Source organism: Rhodnius prolixus, unplaced genomic scaffold, assembly GCF_049639745.1.
Source record: "Rhodnius prolixus isolate KJV_2025 unplaced genomic scaffold, Rpr scaffold_1, whole genome shotgun sequence".
In the NCBI taxonomy this organism is placed as follows: domain Eukaryota; kingdom Metazoa; phylum Arthropoda; class Insecta; order Hemiptera; family Reduviidae; genus Rhodnius; species Rhodnius prolixus.
In genome coordinates, this window is record NW_027411581.1 from 18,523,663 (window position 1) to 18,545,127 (window position 21,465).

At 29.1% G+C, this 21,465-nt stretch overlaps 1 protein-coding gene across 4 annotated transcripts in view; it reads right to left on the minus strand.

The window, feature by feature from the left end:
• Positions 1-10,462: 10,462 nt before the first annotated feature.
• LOC141456829 (RYamide receptor-like) overlaps positions 10,463-21,465 on the minus strand; it is a 110,082-nt gene continuing 99,079 nt past the window's right edge. For all 4 annotated transcript variants that reach the window (XM_074133124.1, XM_074133132.1, XM_074133143.1 and 1 more), the window contains 6 exons: positions 14,750-14,898; positions 13,276-13,397; positions 12,881-13,098; positions 11,923-12,023; positions 11,724-11,814; positions 10,463-11,533 (listed from right to left, as the gene is read on the minus strand). In XM_074133124.1, coding sequence (XP_073989225.1) covers positions 11,267-11,533; positions 11,724-11,814; positions 11,923-12,023; positions 12,881-13,098; positions 13,276-13,397; positions 14,750-14,898 — 948 coding nt within the window. In that variant the 3' untranslated portion in view covers positions 10,463-11,266. The remainder of the gene's footprint in view (positions 11,534-11,723; positions 11,815-11,922; positions 12,024-12,880; positions 13,099-13,275; positions 13,398-14,749; positions 14,899-21,465) is intronic.

Below are 21,465 nucleotides of genomic sequence, written 5' to 3' on the forward strand. Positions count from 1 at the left end.
GTTTAATTTTCTTTTCCCATATTATAAAAAATTACAGTTGTAAGAGAAAGTGAAAAAAATAAAATAAAAAATACGATTATGTAAACATATGTACAATACGCTTTGTATTCTTTTTTTTGCAAGTTTTGAATGTGTTGAACTGTGGACACGTCCGAATGTGTAAAGTAATTTTAACACATTATTATAATATGATGGTTATGCCTGAATATAACAAAATAAATAATTTGATTATATATACTTTTCTGCAACGATGGTGTACAATGCCAATTATTCCATAAAATCAGCGATTAAATGCCAACTTTTATTTTCTAACGAACTACTAGTTTTAGAATTTCAATAAAAACAAAAGTTGCGAATTTCAATCAAATTTTAATGCTTTATTAGGAGCTCTAGAATTTATTACTAATTTCTTTTCTAATAGAAATATTATTTTTAACTTCAATACATAACAACTTTATTATTTAATGCTTATATTTTCAGTAAATAAATCTCAATTAAACTTTACTAAGATCTGGACAGTGTTCTTTCATTATTGGCAGCACTTTCTGGACAGAAAACTGTAAGAATTTCCTTGAAAGTGAAAATCCGTGGTCCGGCAGCTAGATTTGAAACCCTTTCTCGGCGTGGAAAGCCAGCTGCTAACTACTGATTTAATTGTTTTCCTCTATTTCATTTATAATATTAAAGAGAGATTTTACACTACAAATTTCACCTGGGCTACACGTCCTTTACTCATTGCTTGGTCTATTATATTTATTTTTTCTCTTTGAAATAGTATGCATTAAATATGAGAAACTGGTGCAATAAAGGGCTTGCATTTGGTTAAAGCAAAAGAACTGCGCACAGTCTCAAGTGTAGTATGTTGGAGGTTTTGTTGTCTGATTTAGGGTTGAAGGAGGTATGTTCTACACAGTTAGTTACATTTTTAATTTTTGTTGTTGTAATATTACTGCAAAAACATTTGGGGTACATGCAAAAAAATTTGGTTACTGAAGTTACAACTTATCTAAAACATTTTTTATCTTTCCTTAGAAGTATGGGTGAGTGGAAAGATATAGTAGCAATTCTTGATCAGTCGTTGATAAAATGTAATTTCTAACTAATATTGAGTTTAGAAATTAATTTTTTTTTCGACAATATAATTTCGAACTATATTTAGCTAATTTTCACGGCTACAAAACAAGTTCTAGCAGTAAGCAATACTTTTTGTCAAAATCCCTTGTTCAACAAACAGTGTTTACTTAGAAATGAACATACGAGTGAACGTACTCGTAAAACAGACAGATTTAAAGATATGTATAAAGAACTTAGTCAAGAGATGCAAAGTACTTGAGTTCTATCCCGCAATGCACCCCTAAGAAATACAGTAAGCGTTTCAATACTTGCTGGACTGTTTTTAGCTTCCACCTATTGTTTAGCTAAAAAATGTATATGATTTGATTGGGGTTCATAAAAAGGCTTGATGTCTAGGACTACTAGGATAATCTTCTTTTACAATATTTCTTGAGTGTTTTTCTATTTTCAAATGGTAGGAAATAAGTATGGTATGAAGAGAACTGCAAACATAAATTTAAAAAACAATTGAACACGGTAAGTTAAAATTCAGCCGAAAATTTTCTATTAAATTAAGACCGATTATAAAAGTATAGAAAAAAAGAGACATCATCATGATTCGAAGTGTTTTCTATCACTTTATTTAAAAGGTTGTTTTTAACTATTAATCAACATAAAATAATAGAAAGTTGCAAATCATGTAGTGCAGACAAATTTGTTAGCTTTTTGAACTGAAGATAATTGTTCTAACATATGTGATGAGACATACATATGTACTAAGTATTCAAAACATAATATTATTGTTATGGTTTACAATTATGTTAGCATTTGAGTTCACTGGTCACCGGACCCTTTTTAATTGTGCTTCCGAAAAGTGATCTCGTTACAGACGACCCTGTTCCATCACCGGACAGGGAGCTATAAGAATTGGTAAAAAAATAAAAATAAACCTGGCATCTTCGAGTAGGAGTCAAATTCACTTACCACTAAATTAATCCTATACCAACAAAAAAAATAAAAAATAAAAATAAATATAAAAAAAAAAAATTTAGAGAGAGATTTGATACAATTCCATAAAAAATATTAGAGCTTTGACGCTACAATCTTTCATCTACATATATAGATTTTTGTGTTATTTCCAAAATTTGTGATGCTCGAATGAAATTAATTTTCATAGTTCTGAAGTGAATGAATAAATATATGTCTGATATTCATATGAAAATAACTTTTTTTTAGAAGCAAGTAACTTAACTTTCTTTCTTATAATAACTTTTTCCCACGACCTCTAATCCTGGGCCTAGGATAATTTATTTAACCATCTAAAATATTACATGTAATCTGATTAGCAGAAACTAATTTCATTTTTACAATATTTGACGAGAACTTCAAAAAAACCTAAGTTATTGTTATTTAAATGTTTACAAATAGTTTAAATATAAATTCAAGAAATTTATAGAATTTGTTCGAAATTCCTACAGTTTCAAAATAACAAAGTTAAATGTGTTCTTTTAGGAGTGCCTCAATTTTTAAGGGCCTGTGTATAGTTATGCTGACGTACACATGACTGAATACTCGTATGTATGGAGAAATAGTTCCACATTCATGTCACTGTTTCACAAAATACAAGAAATATCTCTTTCGAAAATTCATTCTACTTTTCTTTCTTTCTTTCTAACTTTATATTTAACAAATTTCCAAAATTACAAAATTTTTATCGCTCTTCACTGTAATTGAAAACTCGGTGGATGAGAATCGAAAATTTTATTGTGGTTAATTGGTCAAGAGTAACCTAATATGTCCTTCAAAATGACCTAATTTAATGGCCCAAACCAACAGAACCAATTTAATTTATAACAACTAGTATTTTTACGTGCATTTTTTCTCACAAACGGGTCAAAGTTGATTGCTAAAAATTAAATTAATACATTTCTTATGTGAGCCCTCTCATGTATCAAACTACTCAAATTGGGCTAGAATAGGACTTTGAATCCAACTACTAGAAAAGATTTGATCTACTTCTGAATTAATTAAATTGTTTTCATTCAATCCAAATAAAGATTAGACAATTATAGACGACATTAAAGATATCTAAAAAGAAGACAATGACATGTAATTTATAGAGGCCAATCAAAGCAGGCCTGAATTTCAAAAATAATTTCACATTTTTATTATCTGTAATGTAATACAAGAAAGCATAAAATATATTTTTGTCAGAGCATATTGTTCTTGTGTAGTCTGGTATTACAAAGCCAGAGACAGTGTGGAGACAAATGACAAAAACTATATTGTAAGAAGTATTTAATACGCGTAAAACGATTCGAAAATGGATTAAAATCCAAAATGGGATTAAACCAAACCATCACGTTATGCGTGATGAAACCACATTCTCAAAAATCTGGTGTGAACGCTAACTACTATTTCAATCAATTTTTCTAACTGCAATTTATCCAATTAAATTTCTTGAAACTTAAAATTTGATCTAAAAAGATGATTCATTTCAATAATACATAATTAATAAAAAATTATTTTTTTAAAAAGTATGTTAAAAGCTAAAAAAAATTCTATTAAGGTCCGCAGCATTTTCAAATATTTGGTCGCAATCGCTGGTGGTAACTTTTCATTTTTGAATTACTGTGGTTACATACATACACTCACTTAGAGACCGATTTACAATAACCGTTAATTCATACTTAAGAGAAATCAAAAAGACGTTTCCGGTGCAAACCAAAAATCTGCAATTCTTACTTATTCTTCTTGTGGGGGAATAAAAGAAAGTAAAAACACATCATGTTATTTTATAGAAACTTCCGAAAATTTAGTTGAGTTCGCGAAAAAAATCAACTGTAATTGGTTCCTTTTTCTACTTAGAACGGAGTTGTAATTAAGTCCGGCAATCTTTAAACTTCCTTCTCTAAGTTCTCAAAAAAATAAAAAATAACGATAATAACAATAAACATTTTTTCTAGAGACCGAAGGTACACAATTGATGAAGTTCATAAATATTCACGTAAATTTTAATATGTATCATGGTAAAAAGTAAATAAATTCAGATTTTGCAGAGATAACAGAATTACAAGTGCCAATACTCAGTACATACGTAAATTAATTAACATTCAGGCTTTCATGTTAAGAGTTTTATTAATTGTGCTCGTAAAATATACTGTTATAAAATGAAACTCTCAATATACATTCAGAGAAATGGATTGACTCACTAACTTTCATTTGCTATCATGTTGAGAACAATGTTTGTACTGTTGTATTTTATGAATAATTTGTTGTCATTGATTTTGCTTGTGCTTATTTTACATGTTTAATAAATATTAATAAAAGTAAATACGTTGATGTGTAAGAAATAAAAATAGATATTTTCATCTATTTCTATTTCTTCTTTTGCTCCACAAATTCCCTGGAATTGATCATTGCAAAGATTGAACAATAATCTTTTATATGGGAAAGATAATTTGTCTATATGACTTGATCGAAATTATTGGCAATATACTTCTAAAACCACAATCAATATAGTGTTATGTCTGCAGACCTAGAAACGTGATTCATTGTTCCCATTTCAAGATCATTGGACAATTTTCACCAGTTGTCCCGACTAAACCTGAATGAGTCTATAGATTTCTTAAGTAACAACTCAATAGTTAAGACAGGGATCCTGAACTCTGCAATAGGTAGAATAATTTGCTATAGTGTTCTGTCCCGTAATGCTGATCTCTAAACGTTTCATTACTTTTAAAACATATCTGGAAAAAGAAGACAGAATTTATTACTGTGTCACTATATCTTTACTATGAATCTAACTCAGTACCAACGCACTATTAAAAAAAACAAAAAACAAATTTTTAATACAAACGAATAGTTGACGTTATTTTAATAAAGAAATTTTAACTGATTATTTTTATTAACTTAGACACAGTTTTTATTATTTAAACCTTTACTTATTTCTTATAACAAATATATATATTTAAAATATGCTAAATATGCTGTACCATAAAGATCCGTCAGCTAGATTTGAAAAAAAAAAACTGTATGTACATTCAAGCATTTGAATATGATTACAATAAAGAAAATTTATCAAGAGAGGGTGAATGTGAAAAAGGAAATGAGTAAAACTGCTACAATTCCAAAATAATATAAGTTTGCTACAATATAATATAATAGTATGGTCAGTCAGCAGACTCCTGTTTATGAAGTAAAAGAAGAAATAACTCTAAATATTTTCGAAAAAAACCAAAGGACATTAATTAAAAGAAAGGAAGACTGAGCTATAAATAAATTGTAGCAAAAAAAGCATTCAACATAATGACCAGGTGGTATAGAATTCAGCGCTTGTAATTAAACCATTCAGAAAATTTGGAAGTAAAAAATATCCGGAAAGAGATAGAGCAAATTAGAGTTTATAATTAGGAAATGTAGAAAACGGAAATTATTTCACAAATTAATATTTTTAGAAAAGTTTTTTTTGTTTTAACTTTTTTAGTTTATATTTTTGATATTAATCACATCACGTAAAATTGGTTATTTCTCAAAATTTAAAATGAATAAACTTATGTGTGGTAAAAAATACGGTTTGCAAAAATTATTAAAAAAGTACAGGGCAAAAGATACATCTATCTCGGGCGCTGAAATCAGTTCAATGGAACATGATTTTAAGAAAATTATTCAGGTTTAACTGCTTTAGTCCAAAATCTCTGCAAATTTCCTGTACAATTTACAGAAAATAAACGCTATTACTATTACTAACTTCAATTACTTTCCAAAATAAGTTTTTAGATTTGATAATTTTGTTCGTACGGCTAAGATAGATGTAGATATATGTATAATAAAGAATGGATCATGTATTAATAAGTGCACGAATTTAAGTAATACACTATTCAGGAAAAATAAACATTATATTTTTACCAATATAAATAAATCCAAAATCATAGATAATTTTAGTAAAACCTTTTTTTTAATTATTATTTCTCTTTAATAGTGCTCTGTTGGTTGAGTGATTATTACTGAAATTATTATTTTTAGAAAAGTTTTTTTTTGGTTTTAACTTTTTCAATTTTTATTTTTGATATTAATCACATCACGTAATGTTCCAGATGTTCTTCCGGGTTAAGAGTTAATAATATAGTAATAATATTCCTAGTCGTCACGATTTATATATAATAGATGAATTAATGGACTTTCTCTAATACAATATGGTCTACTAGATTTTAGGAAAGGCAATTTACTGATTTGTGGATTTATTAAACTAGGGGTAGAACGCTTATATATATAAATCTTAATCTATCAAGATGAGCCAACTAGGTAGTAATAAATATTATCTAAATTCATTTTATAATTTTTTATATCCCATTCCGACGAAAAAAGATTGATAAGCGGAATACTGAAACCTATCCCACTGAAGTGTTCCAATAATGTTTAAAGTTCAAAAACCTAGCATTTTAAAGCTAACTTAGAGCGATTAGGTAAAAAAAAGGAAGTATGTGCATTAATATGTGTATTAATATTAATACATACATACATAGTAATATGTATGTGTATTAATTATTAATAATAATTTAGGGTTAATTAATTAGGGGAAATAAAGTGAAAATTAACCCTTAGTCTCCTTTAACTAATTGAATATTGAAAAAGATAGGACTGGTTTTTTCCACCAATAAATTGATAAAATGAGTCAAAAGTAACTTAGAATAGCAATATGTTGGTTTTTTCCAAAGATAATAAACACAATAAATAAATAACCCTTAGTCTAATTCTTTTAGATTGAAAACCATTAGGAACCAAATTTAATGTGGATTTTAGTAAGAAGTATATCCTCAAACTATACTATGAATATACCCTATGAATGTATAGGGATCTTCAACCTATAAATTTGACGTGAAGCTAGACTGAAAAAAGTGGGAACTACTTTATTTTATACTGTGAAACTCACGAGTGTATAACATAAAGTGAATATAAAAAATTATTTAAAATCCATTTTGGCAACTTATAAACAAGAGCCCTTACATTTTGTACCAGAACTACCATTGTAAATTGATATTTATTCTGAGTTATTTGTATTCATTTTCACACGCACGTCTTCTACTTTAACTTTGATGTTATTATCCATTGACGTTAATAAAAAAGGTGGCTATTGTTACTCCATATTTATTATAGAAAAATAAAATGGAAGGTGAAACTTATATGGAAATAGTGAATAGAAGATAAAAGGTATTTTTTTAGCAATTAGGATTTTTGTACTAGTTTTGAAATCAGGACAGAATCATATGAGATAAAATGTATTGAAATTATTGTTAGTGTTAGACTTCAAGAATCGTCGTGCAATCATAGCCAGTTTCTTGTAATAATTGTTATTGTGCACTTTTTGCAACATATATTTGAATAATAATTTCAAAATAGTTTGAATAATAATTCATTGGCGAGAGGGCTCAGGCATGAGCTTCAGTCAGATTACTCTATACTCTCATTAAATTAAATCACTATTATATTACTTATTATTATTGTTAATAACTTTACATATAGGTAATAAAACCATAAAAATTGCAGAAATAATATTTGAAAGGAAAGTCTAAACATAGCTCTTTCTGTAATTAAAATAGAAAATCTCCACAAAAAATCAATTTTTACTTGACTTCAGTGATTAGAGTATCTAGTTTAACGAGTTTAGTTCCATCAATTTTCGAGAGAATAGCGGTCAACTTGCAATAAGAATTGGTAAATTTGATTCCAAAATGCCATTTTCTTCAAACGTTGAATCAAGTCATTTAATACTATACTTTGTCAATACTATAATTTTGATGATTAAGTCAATTGATTTTAAAAACGCAATTAAGAGCGACGTGTAAATAATTTCCAAAATCAAAGTGTCCTTAGAATTTTTCTGAAGAGATATCTCAAATAAAAGTTGTTAAGCCTATTAAGCAATGATTAACGAGTTACAAAAAAATAAAAATAAATTAATAAATAAATAACAAAAATAAATAAATAAAAAATGCATGCGCTATTTTCCATAAACTATCAAAAAAATTATTAACCTACTTAATAAAATTGCATTTTTAGTTGAGTAATTACATTAGGTTACAGTCGAGACTCAATGAGGGTACGCAGACGAAAAATAAAATTTGATATTCTACGATTTTCGTTTTTGACATAGGATGTTCACATATCTAGTTAACAGAGACATAGAATATTCAACAAACCAATTATTTTGGAATCATAAGACCTCTAATGTTTCTGTGAAAAGTCCTTATAGAAAATATAGCGAGATTGCAGTAGCTCCTCTTACCAAGTAATGACAGAAATTAACCAAATCTATTTTGAAATAAATATCTAGATTCAATAGCTTACTAAATTTACTTTGTCCAACAAAAAAATGATTCCAAATCACTAATTGATGGCAAAAAGGAACAAATTGATTGCTAAGCGTAGGATGTCAGCGTTGCTGTTTAAAAACAAACTGAAAAGAAATTATACGAAAAAACTGAACGCTCTTTACAGTATAATTAAGAATACCGAATTCTAGTTTCAATAATTATTAAAGAATTGTTATTAATCTAATATTATTGTGAATGACCAGTTACTTACTCTATTTTGTCTCAAAACTATTATAAAATTTGCATAAAAATATTAAACAAAAAATCCATCAAATTTTGAAGAAATGTAAAGGTGAGCGAGAAGGTGGAACAGAAAGTAAATGTGAAACAGGTTCCATTACCAAGGCCGGAGAAAGTGGTTAGACCAGTCAGCCCATCGCCAAGATCTTGACACCGTGCTGAGGAGGCTGCAGCAATATTATTAACTAGACAGACAAGTAGCATCTCGTCATTACTGTAATATTGGTTAATAGCTAAATTAAAAGTAGGTTCTGTTACAATTATTGAAGTTAAATTTTGCCTCAAAAAAAATAAAATAAAATGACATAATAATCACAAGGCGTAAAATTGAAATGGAATAAAATTGTAATTTTTATTATTCTCAGGAAGAAAAGTCGCTGAGGTTAAAACAAGTAGTGGTTCAACATTAACATAAATTTTTGTCGGTCTATTGTTGACTATTATTTAATACACATTTCTCTTGCTTCAATAAAAAAGAAGAAGAAAAATTGAAGTTAATTCTGGTATTCGCTAATGCTTATGCGAATTTAGTAAAATTTCTGACCTTAATTTCCTCTTTAAAAAAATGTACTTGACGAGTCAGCTTAATTACATTTCAAATTCAGTTTGTGTAAATCTAAAATAATTGAGAAATGGGCAGACTACATTTTGTGATCGTGATAATATGATCTTAAATTCGGTTGGAATGAATAAAATTATATAGGTTAGGTCAGATTACCAAAATTAAGTTTTAATTATTGAAATTAATTAAAATAATTAAGCTGCTTTTTAATTAAGTGTTTAATAATTAAGTGCTCATTTCCCTCTAAGCCTTATCAGCAATTTCCAGCCTCTGGCATTGTTATCTCGTTACAGTCATTTTACTAGAAGTAAAGACCCAACATTCTTTTACTAATTTGAGAAGAACTCAGAGCTGCAGTGGGATGTTGATAGAAAGAGGAATGAGAGAATTAATGAAGAGGAAACTCAATTGAAAAATGGAATCGAAAAAAACAATCGTCCTCTGCTCTAAACTGAGTCTGCAGTCAATCGGAGACTGTATAAAAAGGTTGACACAATTGTAATTACTATCATTTAAATATTTTTCAAAAAAATAACTCATGCAAGACCAAAACAACTTCTGTCCAAACAACTTCTTAGACTACCTCCATATTGAATCTCTATAATGCAACATTCTTAAAACATAAGAGTTCTTGCTCATTATTCTAAGATACGACTACTACATTCATTTAATCTCATCGTGTATATTCAAATATTATTCTAGTTAGCTCCGCATTTGTATACATAACATATAATATAGTTACGAATAATTTAAAGTTTTCTCTAATATTTATCGACGTCTAATTAATTATAAGTCCTCACTCTTCCCACTAAAAATGTAAAGACTGCATTTTTCACCAAAATGTCTAGATTTCTGCATAAAATAAAGCATTTGGCATTCTGAAATTTGTTGTTTTCCCTACATTTTTAAAATTATTTTAACATTTAATATCCAATATTTGCGCTTTGAGTCTGGGATGTAGTAAAGGGACCTCAGCAAACATTATTGCTATTTTATTAGTTATGAAAAGAAGATAATGTATTCTGAACTCACTAATTGCTAATTTTTTTTTTTTACATCTAAAAATGTATGAAGGCTTGGATTTTACCTAGAAGTACGAAAGAATTTCTTTGAAAAAATATATGCATAAAAATTGTGAACGAAAATTTTGCTAAAACTTTTTCAAAAACATGTTACCACTGCTGGGCATTTGTGCTGTAAAAGTAAAAAGTAAATAGAAAAGAAATTAAATATTTAAACATGTTTATCGCATATTTTATCAAAACGTATATTTCAATACAATTTATCTATTTACAGGTCTCCATGAGCAATATTTACTAATTTTCATTGGTCGGTTTTCTAAGAAACATTTAATCACAACATCATAATAGGATAATAATAGTTATAAATAAATAAAATATTGAAATTTATTGTAGAGATATAATAAAAATTACCTGTCAAACGAATAAATTCATTCATACACTTTCTAAAATCTAATATTATTCAATGAAATATATTAAATATAACTTCATCCCATACAATTTGAAACAGCACGTTTGATGATGCGCAGCTCCTTAAGACTAGACTCTATCACAATATTGTTGGTTTGATAGTAAATTATTTAATTTCCTTCATTAATATAAAAAATACAATTTACAAATACGTATATACATTTTACATTTGTACAGCGACTCATTTGAGATAAATGGTTTTATTTAAATGTGCCCCAAAAATTATATTCAGTTAAATGCTGTCCATTAGAGATTTTCTAGCTCTTTAGGGTAATACATCACACTTGTTAATGATTTTCGAGGGTATGCACACCTAACTTCAGAAGCAGGAAAATATAAGGAAACGTACCACGAATACCTAATTCATTTCATTTTAGAATTCCAATTGAAAATGTGAAAATACAATTGTGAATTCCGACAATAATTTCGTCACTAAATCTACAGATATTTGTAAAAATTTTGGTTCATAAAAAATGTCCAAAAGTTATTGTTACACTGCATAATATTTCTGAAGCAAGATGTTCACAAGTTAATTGTAATAATAGTATTTACAGACAAAGCTCTTCTATTTCTGATTGGGAACTGTGGTGTACAGTATTGGAATTGGCACAGTGGTAAATGTAATGTTGTGCTGGAGTATATTGCACACGGGATGAGTATCTTATCCAGCGAGACGAATTACGGTTAACACTACCAAAACGATGTATTGTTTTATCTAGATCTAAACTGTCACTACCACCGGCACCAAAACCATGAGTCCACTTTCTTCTTCTACTGAACGGGCATCGTTGTTGAAATTCTTGCTTAAACTTTTCCTATAATGAGTAAAATTATTATATAAATTTAAATTTTAAAGCAAATTGTTAAATTTAATACCAATATTTGTAATCAAAAAGAATTACTGATAAAGGAAGAATAAGGGTTGAAGGAAGTATTGCTCTTAATGAGCCGATGTTTAGAATTTTTAGAGTACCTGTGTAAAAAAATGAAAAAATTTATACTTACATTGTAAATACCGTATATAAACGGATTGTAACAGGAATTACTCATTGCCAGCCAATCACAACAAAACCAAATTATATTAATATATCTGTACCTAAAATGAAATCACTTAATTATAAGGATAATAAGAAAAGTAAAAGACGTAGATACTGCTTTACGAAAATCAAAACATTCGATTTACCATAATTTTAAAAATAATTACCCATTAATTTGTGGAAATATGTCTTGTAAAACATTGTAAGTTTGTAATGGAAGCCAACATATTGCAAATAGAGCCACCACTATAACTAACATTTTGATTACCTAGAAAATAGAAAATTTTCAACGTTTTTGCACTAATATGAAATAACATGTTTATTAACAAAATAATTATAAATAATAAAATTATCTTGTAGGTACATTACAAGAAAGTATGATATTTTCATTTATTTTATGATTCGCTGCGACTCTCGTTTCATATTTTCTTTCCTTACAAAAAAAATTATGCTCGAATACAATTGCGATTGAAAGAATAAAACGTTTTCAGTAAAGAGAAGAGAGAAATTTTCAGTACTTATTTTCAAAAAAATTACAATTATTTAGTTTTGTTTTACACAAATCTTTTTTCTAAATAAAAGTCTTCACCTTTTTTAGTTGATTTTTTTTCTGAAGTAATCAAAAACTTTACTGAACCACTAAAGTAAACAAAAAAAATCACATTCTGACTTAATTTTGAATGGGTCGACGAGTTTAGGGTAATACTTATTTATAATTTTTGAAATGTACAAAACCCTCAACACCACGAGGTTAAGAGTTTTAATTATAAATTAAACTCTAAATAATACAGTCTTGTTAAATAACACTTTATTTCTTACATTTTCTTTAGATGTCAACGAGGAAAAAGATTGAAATAATATTTACCTGCAAAGTTTCTTTATCACATTTACTTAGACATATTTTAAAGTAGGTGTGGAGAGTAAGTATTATACAGATAAAGGGATTAAGAGGAGAGAGAACAGGTACAGAGTTCTTGGGAACACTATTTAATAAGTTTCTGCTGTTTTGCTGAAATTCAAATCCTCATTAACTTTTTGTTGACAAAATTATTTAAGTCCCTTGTTTTTTTAAATACATATTTAGGTAATACAAAGTAAGTTAAAAATGACATAGTATATAATTACCTTTTTCTTATTTCTCATTAAATTTGCATCCCTAGAATGTTGAGCATTACCAGGAGCTCTTGATCCCCACAACCTGAGTGCCATTTTTGCATAGGCATATGATATGACACACAACGGTGTCAGATATTGGACTGATACCAATATCATCCTGTAGGCCATCATATGGTTATTTGACAGTTTTGTATTTATACAAAATGGTTTGGTGTAAACATGACCAACTGAAACAATTTATAATTGAACTTTTTAATAATAAACAGTGCAGCTCTTTTTGTACAATAAATGGAATGGATGAGGTAAATAGATAACAAAAAGAATTAAAAGTAGAAAACAAGAAAAAGTAGAAAGAATTCCTGGGTGAAATGCGGCAGTTCAAAACTTGTTATTTTTATATTTACCATGATCATTTTCTTCAACATAAGTTACATTTAATGCTACAGCCATTGGTGTTGCAAGGATAGCAGCCAAAATCCAAATAGCGCCCAATAAAGCTTTAGCTCTTAATTTTGAGGGTGGAGCACTAAAAACATATTTCAAAAATTTACTTTTAAGCAAACTAGCTTTATTATTTTTAGTGAAATTTTTGTATTGAAAATTACTAGAATGAGATGCTAAAATTCAAGCAAAATCTTTTATTAATTAACATATATTTGCGGAAAGTTTGTTAAGCAAACAACATGGATTCTATTGAGTCAAACGATTCAGCATTATTCTCGCCATCTTATATTTTTCTACTTCACTGAAATTATTTGCTAAGATTTATTTTTAAAATATTAACAATTTAGCAAGAAGCGATTTTTCTTTAAAGTAACCTGTGATTGGGTAACTAACAACCTTACATTTAAAAAACTTTCAAAATCTGTAGCAGAAAATGGGAGGAAATTTACTTAATCTTGAAAACAGTTAAAGGAAAATTCGACTCCTCTATGCAGTCCTCCATACCAGTGAAACCATGGTTTACAGTATTTTCAGAAAACAGAGGATTTTACTGTACTATGAGCAGGTTGTGACCACAACTACTCACCTCACCATCCTGCTATATAATTGGCATATATTGGCATTCAAACAGATCTGCTCCTGCGACAAGAAATTAACAGCCGGAGATGTTATTGTACTGCGGAATATTGGCCTGCAGCAAGAACAAGAACGGAGGGATCAGCTGTGGAAGGCAATATTAAAGACGAACTCTTCCGACCAACTTAAACACTATACTGACTATACTAAATCCCAATATTTACCCAGACTTGCCTAACTACATTAGGACAAAATAAAATTACAATTTAATTCTCACGCAACCACACGGACAGTAACTTTAAAACTATACACACTAACTGACAAACTACCCACTACATAAAAACAAACCTTTATATAATGGCTAATTTGGAATCACCATAGACCAAGAAAGAAGTGGATTTTTTTGTGATTGTTAAAACTGTGATTGGTATTAAAATACCTAAGTAAGAAAATTACAAATAATTAATTGTGCTCAACAATTATTCAAATTAAACAATTTTATTTATTTTAATTGAAACAAATTACATTATCTTAAAAAGTTATATATGATATTTAATTATTTTTTCTGATATTACATACTCTTTACAGTAAAGGGTCTGTAAGCCAAGTGTAAGAGCTCTCTTATGAAAGTACTAATTGAAATCTAAATTTAACTAGAACTTTATTAATCTAAAACTAAAGGTGTTAATATTTTAAATAATAAATTCACTTGACATTAAAAAGGAAAGTGGAATCTGTTTAGACTAATATTATCATAATGCAAGTGTTTTACACCTATTATTAATATTCAATTATGGTTTTAAATAAGCCAAACGGATATTTATTTGAATAGCAATAAGAGTGCAAAGTTTTATTAACCTTAATGGGTTAAGGACTGCCCGATGTCTATCTACAGCAATGGCCGTCAGTGTGAATACACTAACATTGACGCTGAGCACCTGGACGAATGGGCAAAAAGGGCACATAAAATTTGGCAGGTTCCACCTCTGCAACAGTGCTGCTTGGAACTGCAACATAAAGAAAATGATCAAAAAATAGCATTTTTATGTTGTAAAATATGATAAATTTAGGAAAGAGGTTTGCTGAGTGGTTACAGCTTGGACACTTCCATTTGGAGTTCCTGAATTCAAGTTCAGCCATCTCTTATACTTGATCTTCATAGCAGCATCTTAAGCTAATTGTTCAGTGAAATAAAGTTACAGCAAGAGAACGATTTCGGAGGCCAACAGTGTACTAAAAAAGGCTCCAGGTGCAAATAACTATGCATCTTACATTAAAAAAGAGAAAAAAGTAATTTGTTTTTAACAAGATTGTTATTTATGAAGATTATTTATAATTCAATGATCTCTATTTCTATTCAATTTAGATATTTTGCAGTCACTGCTTCTTGTTTGAATTTATAGCGGCACTCTTGGGTAAAGTTTAAAGTCAGGAGTTGTTCTTTTTGAATTAGTTAAATTCATACCCGAACTCAATCTGTATTCTAGTACCAACCGAAGCTGGTATACTACATAAGTCACATGTTGGACTCGTGATTAGTCCTAAGTGGAGGAGATGTTTACAAGATAATAGTGACGAGTAAGCCATCTGAAACTGTCCACAAAATCTCGACCCATCCTCAACGCGTGCTTCAACGTTGTTCCCATAATCTTGTGACAATTAGTGTGCTCTGTGTTGTACTCTACGGCAGTCCAGACTTATTTTTTGGGTAAAGAATAAGTAAGAGCTGGCTAATATCTAGAGGCCTCATTTTGATCTTGCTAATCGATTACAAAGTCTGTATCGTTTATTGCCCTGTTTCGAAAGCTTCTTGACGTGTTTAATCCATCCATGGCTAGGCGTCAATTTGACCCCTAAATAGGCAGCCTTAAATAATTAAATTTTCGTTTTTTGTAGATTAATAACTATTTGATTTGAAAGAGAACTGTCCTACTGGTTGATTAGGGCCTCATTTAACATGATTTCCAGAGCCTCAACTTAGCTACTCGTTGACCAGATGATTAAGTCATCATCATAAATCACATTAACTGCTGTGATTACTTCACATGCTTCAATCACCTCATCAATCAGTATATTAAACATAGTTCGGCGCATTCAGCGTTGAAGCAAGCCTTGTTTAATTTGTCAAAATTTCATCACCCTGGTAAACCTTTCTGATAAACTTTTTAACCATATATAATGCGACAAATTTATAAAACTGACTACAATTTATAAAAGTGGTCTTAACATTTTTTTAAAAAAATAGTCTCTTCTTGCATCCATGATGAAATCCAGGTCTGTAATCAACAAACCGCTAAATATTTATTCATTCATTCATTTCGGATTAAAGGCTAATGTATGGACAATATACCAAAAATCTTAATGTTCGAACTATAGATGATCATAGAAACCACACTGATCCGTTCGTTGAGGATGCATTGAGAGTTTGTAGCCAGTTTCAGATCGCTTAGTGTCATTATTGTCTTAGTAATCATTTCCACCACTTAGGACTAATTACGAGACGACATGCGGCTTTTGTTGTATACCAGTCCTGCTGGCAATAGAATATAGACTGACACCATACCTAATATATGCAAACCCAATATATGGACCAAAGAAAGAATCAAACTGCTTAATGTTGTTTGTACATGAGATTAATAAAAACACATGTTTTTGGAATAAAATACTGATTTTTCTTAATGCACAAAAAATGAAAAATAAATAAATAAAATTTAAAAAAAATTGCCTTTTTTTTAACAGAGCTACAGGGCGTCCATTAATCTGTGTCATCCCCTTCTTCTTCTATCACTTAGCAGTTTCACACAGACCTTCTTTAGCTTGAACATTAAGATTTTACTCCTACTGTAGCCTTTAGCCCCAAAAGCAACTTTAGGAACCAGTCTCAACTAATTTCTTAAGTTGAAAACTTTTAACATTTTTAGAGATCAATATTTAAATTCAATAATATTTTTATATAAATTTGAAAAACAAAGAAGCGACACTATTTGCTGGAACACTTCAAAAAGCAGATAATTGGTATTTGTTTAAAAACAAAATGTTTGAGTTCTCAAAGAAGCTCAAATGTCACATACTAATTAACAACCAAAAGAGTTTCATCACGGGCTTTTCGGTAAAGCCGAAGTGTTTTTTTACAAAGTAAATTTATTTGGAACATTTTTTCTATACGTCAACATTGATTTTATTATAACTTTGAATTTCAATAGTACATAAATTTTTTTTGTCAATTTTATCGAAACATCTTTTGGGAAAAACCTTAAGATTTAGGGGTTACTGGGAGAAGTCTGAACATGAGGCTTATTTGAAGAGTTCCAGTGTGGTCCACGAGACTGAAAAAATCAGCAGCAATATCGCTGCGAAGAATTTTATTTAGGTACACTATTGTTAGTATATTTATTTTCTAAAAAATATAACAATTAAAAAGTCTATTATATGAAAATCCAAAAGTTAGTTCCCTACAATAATTACTAGTCTAATCTAACTCAAAAAAGATGTTTTACCAGCTCATGTACAAGTGTTTCATGAACAGGGTAATAAGGTGAAACAAGAAAATGTCTTAAAATTAACAACTTTTCAAAATACATGTAAGAAAGAGATAGTGTAACTTAGATTTTGATTGGAAATCAAGAAAAAGAACAAGAGGGGTCAATTTTTTTTTTTTTTTTTTTACTAAACAAAATCCACGTATCAAAAAAATCTAAAATAATTTTCTAGAGATATCTGCATTTAAACAAACGAAAAGATTCATTTAGTTGAAACGCAACCCAACAGAGTTCAGTATGCTATAGATCTTTATTCTGAACTTGCATTTTATAAACTTTTTAATATAAGTTTCTGTAAAAATGCATCAATGTACATTAATCAAACATATCAATTAAAAATTATAAAACGACGTAAGAAGTAACGACTGTCAATTTAATCACACGTTACTTTTATATCACTTTATGTGTTAAATTTTGAGTTCAGTAAGTTAGTTATAATTGTTAGTTATTTAGTAAGTTTTATAATTCTATTCCTTGAGTGATTGATAGCGAAATTTGGACAGTTTGATAGCTTCCGAAATAAGCTTTGTAAGATATTATGTTAGCTTTTTCAAAAGCTGAGTAGTAAAAAGAAGTTAAAAAGTAATCAAGTTTGCTTGAAAAAAGACAATACATTTTTCTGGTTAGCATAGCTATTTCTTGAACTTATATGGTTGCCATAATTTAATTTTTTCTCTGCAGTAAAAGCCGAGAAAAACAAAGGTGAAATTTTAAATTTTATTAATTTTTTTATTTTCTCTTCTACGAGAAAGTACAGATTTTCGCTTCTGTGATTTCATAGAAAATATCTTGTTTTGAGGCCCCCAGATGATTTTTGCAATTGTTCAGGGCAAGGCAGTATGTATGAAAATAGCAGAAAAGTTGAAAATTGATATTGCTATTATAAGTACTTTCTGGGGCGCAACAATAAGCAAAAAGTGGTAACATTTTTATGAATAAGAGCAAATGCATGTGGATTTTTCCCTCCTAAAATTAGACGAACTTTCTTTGTTAGAGATTATTAACTAGTGATGTCATGACATTAATACTGTACCCATTTACAAATAATAAATCAAAGAAAAATCCAAGTTTCTAATGAGTGAAAAATATCTTAAAGAAAGTTCCCAACAATATAAAAGGCGTGAAATAAGTATAATATTATAGTCTGTAATAATAGGAAAATATTTTTTCATCAGGTAGGTTTTTCTTTCTCATTCTCTTAACAAAAAAAAAAAAATTGTACTGCAGTAGTAAGTCATAGCCTATGGAAAAGAAGTTGTTGCATAATTCAAAAATTACCCTTTGATGGGAGCATAATGGAATACCTATAAAGGAGACCCAAAGCAAGTTAAAAGGAAGTTAACTACACATTTATCCAACATTGGCCTTTCTTCATGTTTGAACGATCTTGTATGGAACATTTCAATCACTTTCCTAGAATAAACATTTTATCGTTCAATGAATTTTTGTTTGGTTATTTGGTTTCAATGCTATCAATGAAAGCCTACGTGAATCGTATACCTGAACAAAATATCGTTTATAGAAAAGTTTGCTTATTCCATATATTTTTGCCATTAAATAACTGAGTTACAGTGAGTTATTTGATTGTATAAATTCTTCTATCATAAGATTATTATTTTGTATGACTTCAAACATTTTGAAGAAGCTTTGAATGTTGAAGAAAAACCCTTTTTAACCGCTTGCTTGCAACAATTCTTTGGGATTAGCTTTTTGAATATTGTTATCTGAAAATGTTTTATGCAAAGTAAGACTGTAATTGTCTGCGAAAGAAATGATTTAATGAAATTACGGAGCCCTCTTCCATAAAGAATGAAACTTGAGAAAAAAGAACAATTTTGGATCTTTTTATTGATGTTTAAACACACAAAAAACGAAATAATTGTGTAAAAAAGAAAAATGGATAAGATGAAAGGATGAGTGATGGAGGCATACCTTGATGACATCCCAGGCGATGCTAAGTTGTTCTGGTTACCTAGATTATCATCCTTAAGCCAGTTCATTGTGGCTCATTATAGTATGATGGCGCATCAAGCTTTGTAGAGAGTTGTAGTGCCAATATTTCCTGGGACTTTTGGCGTTTTGATAAATCATTTTCAATTAAGGTCAGAATTTATTATAAGAGGTGGAACGAGTTAGGTGCTTCTGTGATGTCTTTTTGTTATTAAGCTCAGGAAATGTCTGGCAGATATCCAAACCTTATACTAGCAATGCTACAAAGCTCTATGACTGTAAGATCATTTGATAGAGATTATTGGTTTAGTGCATACTTATTACCGAAACATATACATATATTTTAAGCACTGAATCTATAGATAGTAACCAGAAATAGCAGCGAAGTATTCTTCTTCAAAAGTTGACAAGAAACTCCAAATATCAAAATTTCCTTGCTAATCAAACAACGAAATCTAATGAACTGGTCATTAGAATTGTAAATTTTCACTTTTTTGGGGGGAGAAAGAATTTCTAAAAACCATAAGGGTCTGTTTTTATTGTTTTTGTTCGTTATTTAGACTTGTGCGTTAAAATTAATTTGACCAAACTTTTTTTAAAATTCTGCATACTTATTTTTGAAAACTGAAGAGTTTTTAAATAACTATTAGAATAGCCCATATGATAAATCTGGTTGCCAGTTACTAAAAGTCCAAACCGTATTTTTATTATTAATTTAGAACTGACGTACTCTTATTGAATCTAATATGTTTGAATGATTCTAAAAAGCTGCAACGATTTGGTATATCTGTTGTTTCAAACCAAATAGATAGAATTTGTTGAGAATAGATTCCAGAATAATGAGATCATTTCTTTCAGATAACCGCTTATTATTCAGCTGAGTTTGCGGTATTGCAGATAAAGCCCCTCATAACAAGAACGTTTTGTATCATGTACGATTTTATATTATGTAACGGATGAAAGATTTTTAGTAAGAGCTAATGTAAGATCATCAGATACTAAGAATTTTATAAAAATTTATGTTAATTAAAAAAAACTCATTCAAGACTGAGAATTCAATAAACCAACAAAGCATGTACTTCATTAATTTTAGTTTTAGAACATTTAGGCCTCAAATGTTTTATTACAACTTCCGTATTAAACACAAATGTTGGTTTAAGTAGTGGTTAATTATAAAAGGTAACTTTTTCACATTTCTTCCATATTTGGGTCGGGCACATTTGAACTTCCTTTTCCAAATAAATTTTTGAAAGTGAACTTATTTACTTATGACATTTTAAATTTTGCCCTAAGTTGGTGGCTCAGCGTACTGAGGTTCTACCTCCAACCTCGGAGCTAATTCTTCGGTTATAAATCAGATACACTGCAGTAAATAGATCTATTTTGGTTTCCTTAAGTCTTAATTTAGGTTTTGTACAAGATGTGAGCTTCTGTTAAGTATTAAATTCGGTTGTGTAGCGAATTAAGTAATAATGAGCCAAATAATTGCCTGTAGGTTTGCTAAAAAGAAATATAAACAGCTCCGTGATTATAGTATGAATGTTTGGGGTATTTGTGATAATATTGTTAGACTGGGATATTTGCAGGCACAATAAGATTGCTAGAGAAGTGACAAGTTCACTCCTTCCTTTATTACAATTAAAAAAAAATCACTTTTTTTTTAGTATCGCAAAAATGATAAGGATAGATAAACTCAAAGCTTTAATAGGCCATCTGGAAGAGTGACATAAAAAAAAATTGGTTCTTCACATTAAAAAAAGACTCAAAGAAGTAATGATAACACAAAGTGAAAATAAAGAACAATGAAAACAGAACCACAACAGTGAAAAAACTGAACTGAACACAATTCACAGATAAAAATGAACAACAAAACATTCATTAATGAGCAAAAAATAGAAATGCGTAAAAATAAATGAAACATTGTTACTCTTGTCAATGCCTCATAGAGCGCATTCAAATTTACAGTTGAGTGATAACAGGGTCCAATAGAGTACCGAACAAGATGTTCTTTGTATTTTATGCACACACCCAAATGAAAACTTATTTTGAAAATAAAAAAAAACTCTGCTTATTAAAACAAAATAC